The 8,214-nt window shown below is 40.4% G+C and overlaps 1 protein-coding gene across 1 annotated transcript; it reads right to left on the reverse strand.

Moving 5' to 3' along the window:
* Window positions 1-1,224: 1,224 nt before the first annotated feature.
* Window positions 1,225-7,992, reverse strand: LOC129099095 (beta-1,4 N-acetylgalactosaminyltransferase 2-like). The gene is made up of 11 exons (XM_054608262.1): window positions 7,937-7,992; window positions 7,046-7,189; window positions 6,661-6,767; window positions 6,293-6,330; window positions 4,816-4,879; window positions 3,880-3,993; window positions 3,614-3,700; window positions 2,832-3,013; window positions 2,396-2,539; window positions 1,505-1,733; window positions 1,225-1,421 (listed from the first exon to the last, which is right to left on the reverse strand). The coding sequence occupies exons 1-11, from the start codon at window positions 7,990-7,992 to the stop codon at window positions 1,225-1,227; spliced, it is 1,362 nt and encodes a 453-aa protein (XP_054464237.1).
* Window positions 7,993-8,214: the final 222 nt, after the last annotated feature.

Below are 8,214 nucleotides of genomic sequence, written 5' to 3' on the forward strand. Positions count from 1 at the left end.
TGTTATAGTTGCTGTTACCATCCATCCATCCATCCATTGACTTCCGCTTATCCAAGGCCAGGTCGCGAGGGCAGCCGCCTGGGGAGGGTATTCTAGACGTCACTCACCCCAGCAATGCTCTCCAGCTCTTCCTGATGGACCCCGAGATTCCCAGGCTAGACTAGATATATAATCTGCCCACTGTTTCTGGGTCTACCCCCGGGGCCTCTTACCCGTTGGAGATACCTCGGAAAACCTCTAAACGGTGGCGTCTAGGAGGCATCATGATCAGATGCCCGAACCACTTCAGCTGGACCCTTTCTATGCGAAGGAGCAGCGGCTCTACTCCGAGCTCCCTCCAGATGTATGAGCTACTCACCCTATCTTTAAGGCTGAGCCCAGCCACCCTATGAAGGAAGCTCATTTCCGTAATCTTGTTCTTTCTGCTCATGACTATATGTGAGGGTCGAAACGTTGTTAGACCGGTAAATTGAGAGCTTTGCCTTCTGGCTTAGCTCCCTCTTCACCACAATGGTCTGGAACAACGCCCGCAGCACTGCTGACGCCACATCAAACCACCCGTCCATCTCACGCTCCATTTTACCCTCACTGGTGAACAAGACCCCGAGATACTTGAACTCCCTTGCTTGGGGCAGTGACTCACTACCAACCTGGAGGGTGCAATACAGCTTTTTTTCAGGTAGAGAACCATGACCTAAGACTTGGAGGTACTGACTCTCATCCCTGCAAAGAGCCCCAGTGTGTGCTGCAGGTCACTTTTTGATGTTGCTGTTACATTCTTTTCAAACAGATAGAGCTAGCTTTGTCATTCACATGCTCCAGTTCTGCTTTTAAGTGGTTCATAAAAGGCGCAAAAACAAATTCCTCGTCACCAGTAGCGTCAGGTCCATCTTCATTTCCAAAGCTGCAGTCATCAAAACCCTCCACCATCTAAGGAAATAAAACCTGAAACCCAGGTGCTGCATCATTTTGTTGTATTTATTTATAGGGAGACACCAGTGCCATCATGAAGCCAAAAAGCAAAACACAAAATCACCTCAACATGTACACTCCCATTTGATCCTTTTTTAAAAATGTGATCACTACATAATTGAGGTATACCAGGGAGACGAATGAGATCCAGTACAGATACAAATATATTACATTCGCAATATACTCCTTTATACCCCAAGGAGAAAGTCCCCAAACTCCCTTGAAAGTTTAACTGTACCGTTTTTCAGTCAGCTATCCATATTTGACACACTTTAGGTGGTTTTTGAAGAAGTGAAGCTGCAGTTTGAACTCCTGTTCATTCCTTGGAGGGTTTCTGAATCTGGCGTAGCGCGCATCGTCCGCATTGTCCACTTTTTTGGGTTGATGGCCGATGGACACGTGGTCACACGTAGCAACCATTAAGGAGCCCAGGCCATCCATAAAGAACTCTAGAGTCAGAGACAGACATTCACCCTTTTAGAAAAAACGCCAACAAACCTGAAAGACTGTGGACTCCAAACTCTAGACCTACCCGAGTGGGCTACCCTCTGGAGCTTAGGGTCAAATCCCACCCTCTGTACGGCTTCCGTTCGAGCCAGGAAGAAGTTGACCACCCCACTGGCTAGAAAGCATTTTGGGTAACCAGGAAGTGAGTGAAACTTCCCTTGAGACTTTCTGTAGAGGCAGCCTCCATCCATTTCCTCTCCTTCCTCATAGATGAGAGAGAAATAAAACTGGTTCCCTTGCACCGTCCCGCCGAGCTTATGAAAACAGAGAGTCCAGAGAAACGGGTTATAAACTGGCTACAAGTCCATTGTGAACCTGCCTCTTGCCCACTACAGGCTGGAATCGGCTCCAGTTGACACGTTGTAGTTGTAAAACATCAGGTGCATATGAGGATAAACAGTGAAATTTAATTTCTTATAAAACAGTCTAGAACTTGTCTTTCAGATACGGGACTCTCTGTCCTGATGTGAATCTCAGATAGAAAACCCTTATTCAGAAAAAGACAAACACAAATTGATGTAATTAAAGTAGGAATGCCGAGAGGATTTAGAAATGAATTTGTTGAGGAGCAGAAATACATGTAAAGGAACAGTGTGTAGTATTTAGGATGATCTTGGCAGAAATTAAATATAATATTAATTTGTTACCTTAGAATGAGGTAACGGGTCCTCTTTATGGAGTCTGCCATGTTTCTACATTGGCTATTGATAGGGCCATTCAAGTTCCATTCATGTCTTTACATGAGCAACCCTAGTTCTTTAACATGCTTGGCACAAGGCAGAAGTTTAAGTTGGTTGCAATCTAAAATCTCACCGCTAGGTGCCGCTAAATCCCACACACTGCACCTTCAAATGTTTTACTTGAATTATTCAACATAAGCTAACTGACCCTCAGACATGGGCCATTTCATTCTCACCACATCCAGTTCGGGGAACTCCTCCATCACCTCCACCAGCTTCTCTATCTTCGTCTTCTCCGTAAACACAAAGTCATCGTCCACCCACAGGAAGTACTTGGTGGTTACCTGGGAGACAGCCAGATTCCTGCCAGCAAACCAGCCCTGAGGGAGAAAACATGTTTTGCTATTTTTTTTAAATTTCAATTTCAGGTGAAAAGCACAATGTAATGTGCATTGACAGATAATATGAAATAATTTTATATAGTGGGGCAGCACAGCTTTTGTTAATTTTGTGATAAAGCGTTTGTAGTAAATGTTTGTGTGTGTGTGTGTGTGTGTGTTGTGTGTGTGTGTGTGTGTGTGTGTGTGTGTGTGTGTGTGTGTGTGTGTGTGTGTGTGTGTGTGTGTGTGTGTGTGTGTGTGTGTGTGTGTGTGTGTGTGTGTGTGTGTGTGCTGTACCTGGAGGCATGATGTACTGTTTTATGCGTTCTCCAGTAATGTGCTCTGGTTCAAAGCTGTCATCTGCGATTATGACTTCGATGTTGCTATAGAAACTCCGGATGCTACTCAACAACACCTTGAGTTTTGTGTAGCGCAGGAATGTCTTGGTGATGATGGTGACGTGAGAGCTGACATCTGACAGACAGAGAAGAAGGCAAAGAGTTCAATCAAGAAAGGACACATGCGTCCCTGCGATGAGCTCATGGTTTTCTCTGTTTTTTTCAGAAGTTGACAGATGTGGTAAAGTTGTGTTTTCTCCTAGGAACTGATCATTTTATTGCTGATCCAGCTGACTGATTGCACATTAGTGTACATAAACCTGCTATCTGCCCTATAACAGTGTTCTTTAACACTTTTTAACTTTTAACACATGAAATTAGCACAAAAAATGCAAAAAGACAGTTATTGTCCTTTTTTTTGTATAAATTCATTGGTGTATAACACTTACATGCATAAAAAGTCTGTGACTCACAAATGTTCTTGTGAACATCCACTATTAAAAAAAGTCCAAAGCTCTTTAATTAAGTACAATTGAGTAACAGTTTCATCTTCCTGATTAATTAGATGTGACTGGTCGTAATTATACTAGATAGCAGCTTCTTATGCTGACACATCACTGATGGATGCTCAAATGGTTAAACCCAGAGAGCAGAGAAGCAGCACTTTTCTTCTATAAATAATTGAACTTCAACTTGAATTTTAACCCCCGGACCGACATGATGAGTGCACACCTACTTGTTCCCATGTCGTACAGGACTGGCAGGAGAGGCTGTTTGATGGTGATAGGAAACACGGCTTCATTGTTCTCAAACTGGAAGGATGCTGAGTACAGAAAAGTTTTAAAGTTTACTGAAGAAAACAAACGGCACCTATATTTTCCACAGTACCTCATTTCACTTTTTATATACAAAACATTGACAAATGACTATTACATTTACTGTGTTAGGACTGTGTTCTTATTTTTTTAAACGGTTCTCTGTTGCAATATCTTGGACGCATACCCAGGTCTCCAGTGTGTATGTGGTAGATAGTGCTGGTGTAGGAAACTTTAGCCAGAAGGTAGTTGAGGGTCTCCAGGTTGCTAGACTCCATAATCAGCCCGGTCTCACCATGACCTGACCACAAAAAAACAGTACATTTTATTTGATTTTAATAAAAACTGTATTACTTTACCTGGTTGTTAAATACCACATTAATGCAATTCAGTTCATTCAAATCAACGAGTGGCTATACCGTTCACTAAGGCAACCTTCAGATGTATTTTATAGGACAAAAGCAGTGCTTTAACTGCCTAACAACAACTTCTGTATTCTTGGATTACTTTCTTACATTTTAAAGTGCATGTAGTGTCGCAAGTTGAATGCATTTGTCCCGAATCTCTGTATGAAAAGGCAACTCCTGATTATTAAAGTTAGTGTGTTACTAATAATTTGTTCAAGGATCAGTTATCATTATCATTAAGTAGGTCAAACTGACCTGGTGTAGCATTTGTTTAGTGCATTTCAAAGTGCAAAACAGGTTAACAGGTGATTGACTGATAATGAGACATAAACATACATAAACAGTAAAATGGATGAGACTTATGCACATGTAAAATAGAGATATTAATTCTTTTTCACTTTTATGTATTTAAACATAAAAGCGGAATAATTTACTTAAAGAAGAGATAGAAAAATGTGGAAATGCGGATTGTGTTACCTGACAATGACCTTTAACAAAAATGAATGCAGGCATGACATTTACTGGGATGGACGAAACAAATGCAAACTTCATTTTCGTATTATGGAAAATAATTTAAAACCAATGACTGCCAAACAAATGCAGCATGTCATCAACTGTTGTTCAATGATTTGCTTAACCAAATCAGACTTAGTCATATCTATTCAAGAACTACAACAGCAACCTATATGACGTTCGTTCTAATGTCAGAATCTCACCATGCACCTCCACTCCATTAGCAATCTCCGTGGTCAGGACCCCTTTGGCCACTTTCAAGGAGACCTAGAGTCAAACAAACAAACAAACACGTGAATCATTATCTTCAGCATGTATTTCAACCAATTATGCATAGTGAAAAAACTGCCATGCTGACTGGCTCAGAGCTTGCTGATCTTTTGAAAAACATTTAAATCTTGTCAAGGAGAATTGTAGCTTTTTACAACGGTGAAAATGACCAAAGTACAAGTGAGCCAGTCTTATACACTAAAATAATCTCCTGTTACATCTCTTCTTGACTGCCAGTAAACAAAGTGAATATGTCTCTTTGCACTCCACATGAAATCTAAATTTCCTACATGCAAAACTGTGTCTTGACAAGCAGGCTTCCTTTGCATCCCAGGTATAAATACTCTCTTTGATCCTCTCACTGTTTGCATTCTCTGCAGGTTAATTGTTCTGTAAATCAATGTTTTGGTACAGGGGGAGGTAAGAACATTCCGTGTTGTTTGGTGTCATGCTGTCTGCCTGAGTCAGTTAAATGTTACAGAATAAGCACAATGTGGTCTATGGCAGTTTATATAGAAGTTAACTTAGCCAAAATGAAGTCTTTGGCAACCAGTTACAGGATTTTTTGGGGGTTGTCTTAATATATTGTCACAAATCAGAGAAAGCAGGGACACACCTTGCTGTTTGTGTAGAAAAGAGCAGAGGCCAATAACAGTAGGAGAGAGGGAAGTTACAACACTCACAATAAAGTCAGGTAGCAAAGAAAATTTGAAAGCCAATGCTGATTGAGTGGTCTTGTTCATATTACTCATCACCTTCAAATTTTGCTCTGTCCTGACATTATAAAAAAAATATACAATTATGGAAAAAATTATTTACTTTTCTGGTGTAAAATGAGCAATTGGAAATAGATCAAATTCAGAACAAAAATCAATACATATTGGCTTTCAAAATTAAATCATAGAGTATCCATTGCAGCAGTTTCATCATCCTCTACCCCGTAGTTGCAGTGAGGTTTCCACCCCGTTTTAACACCAAGATGACGTGTTTTTTATGGAGTTTATATAAAATGTAGTTCATATTAATCCATTTCTAAATTTCAGAAGCCATATTGTATAACCAGCCAAACCATTCTACCAGGTTGATCTGCAGTAAGGCCTTTACACATTGGGGTTGTGACCATCTGGTCTTTGTTAAGGTTGAAAGGCGTAATAAAGTTTGCCATCCATGGAACTATGGAGCCTCTGTGTTGTTGTTTCATAAATATAGGCGCAACTCAACCCGTTCCATACCACTTCATTTGTTGATATCTTTACACACGGTACGAAAGCACAGAAGAATCATCCGCGTTGTTGAAAAGGAGTGTGTCGCCTTTTGCTGCGAATTAATCGTCCAAAAAAAACCACCCCCAGTGTGTAAAGGCTTTAAGAATGACGAGATAATGTTTTGCATCCATGAGATCTCACCAACCTTGTAGCTGCTTCTTTCTTCTGCTTGCAGAGCTAAACCTGAAATCAAAATTACCTTGTATTTTCATACTCTTTTATGCTTATGTGAGTACACAAATTCATCTCTGGCTTTACAAACTTTATAATGGGTATATATCAGGAAGTGATCCAACCCTGCTGAAAGGGGTCAGTAATACACATTTCATATTGCTATGTCTCATTTGCTGTGGTATTGTTTTTTGCTCATTATTAATCTTAAATAGGCTATAATACCCATGGAATCCTTTTCAGAGTGTGAGATTTTTGTGTTCCCCCATATATTCCAGCCATGTTTAATATCAGACTCGACTCAACTCAAGACTTTATCGCTATGTACAGATTGTAGCATACCTGGTATCAGGGTGGAGGTCAGAGGCGGTACTTGTAAACCCTGGATAGGATACTGCAGAGGAGAGTTCGGCGAAGCAAACAGCATTCTGGATAATACAGATGTGGTCCTGTTGGGAAGATGGGGGGAATGAACATGAGTCGACCAAAAATATATGTGTTTTGGTGTGTTGCAGGAGATAAAACAAACAAAAGAACTGCCAATGTTCTGATAATCTTACAGGTATCCAAGTAATAGACAAGAAGAATCAAAGAGAAGTGTGCTTTATAACTATTATTAATATTTACACTTACCTGTACTTACCCCAAGATGTTACTCCCTTATTTTCTTGTTATTACCAAGTGTAAAGTGCCGCTGAAGAATTAAATAATTGCATCCATCAACTACCTGATTTTGAATTGTTGGAGCTCCTTAGCTCTGCGTTGCACCAGCTCCTCATACTGATCCTTAGGGATGTGATCTTTGAGAACGAAGGAGCCACTAGGACAGTCGCATGGACCAGATGGGGGAAGAAGACCTGTGGGTAGCAACCTGAAAGGGTGGGGGTAATAAGGAAGCCATGAAGGACCACAAATCTATTCGTTTTCTATCATATTATCACTTAAGAATGACTATGTCCAACAGTGCTTGAGGGCTTCCACATAAATGCTTTAACTCAGACTTATAATACTCTACAGATAAGAGGATGTTTTACTGCTCCACAAATACAAGATAATGAACCAGTGGGGGTTTTTTCAAAAATGACTGAAAAATAAGCTCTATGGTTTGAGTAGCCTTTTTGACAATAATATTAAATGTTAGGAATTTTAATATATCTGCCAAATAAATGATCATAAGCATTAAGATAGAATAGATACAAAGGATTACGGTTCATTTAGTGTTATTCTAGAACACAGGGGTGCATTACCAAATGCAAGTTGTAGTCCCTTCACGAAAAGCAAGAAAACAAAACTGGTATCAATATCGGAACAACGGCAGTTTGGCATTCTGGATCTGTTGGCCCTTTATGCACACTGTTGAGGGTGAAGGCTGGCTGGGATGTTGGTAACTTGATATGCTGTAGAACAAGTTTCGCAAAGCACTTCTTTAGAATGGGGCGTAAACAGTCATTTATGTAAACAGAACACACACACACACACACACACACACACACACACACACACACACACACACACACACACACACACACACACACATTGTGTATTGCGTGCATGTACATGTATTGAGGCATAAATAGAGACACAAGTTAATGACATACGGTGAAAGCATGCGCTTTACCTTGTTTTTTGTTTTGTGGGAACCTTTTTGTCTTCAGGGTGTTGATAGAGTATCATGTAATAGGATAACAGCAGGATGATCCCACACACAACAGCAGTTATCGGTAGCGTTATTCTGTGTAACACAGCCATCTGTAGCGAGACAAAAAGAGCAATGGATAAATATATATAAAGCATTTATGTTGTGGCTCATAATTTATGAACAATGGAGTTTTGAAGCCAAAGGTCCTGAAAATTTCAGGTCGGTGACTCTTGGGAAAAACTGCACCTTAACTGTCA

Source organism: Anoplopoma fimbria, chromosome 11 (genome assembly GCF_027596085.1).
Source record: "Anoplopoma fimbria isolate UVic2021 breed Golden Eagle Sablefish chromosome 11, Afim_UVic_2022, whole genome shotgun sequence".
NCBI classification, from domain to species: domain Eukaryota; kingdom Metazoa; phylum Chordata; class Actinopteri; order Perciformes; family Anoplopomatidae; genus Anoplopoma; species Anoplopoma fimbria.

What these genes read in the sequence shown, in the direction of transcription:
- LOC129099095 (XM_054608262.1), bottom strand. Translation starts at nt 7,992, where the DNA reads ATGATACTCTATCAACACCCTGAAGACAAAAAGGTTCCCACAAAACAA. An exon ending in GACCTCCACCCTGATACCAG is followed by an intron (nt 6,331 to 6,660) that starts GTATGCTACAAT and finishes TTTTGATTTCAG; the next exon opens with GTTTAGCTCTGCAAGCAGAA. An exon ending in AAGAAAGAAGCAGCTACAAG is followed by an intron (nt 4,880 to 6,292) that starts GTTGGTGAGATC and finishes GTTTGACTCTAG; the next exon opens with GTCTCCTTGAAAGTGGCCAA.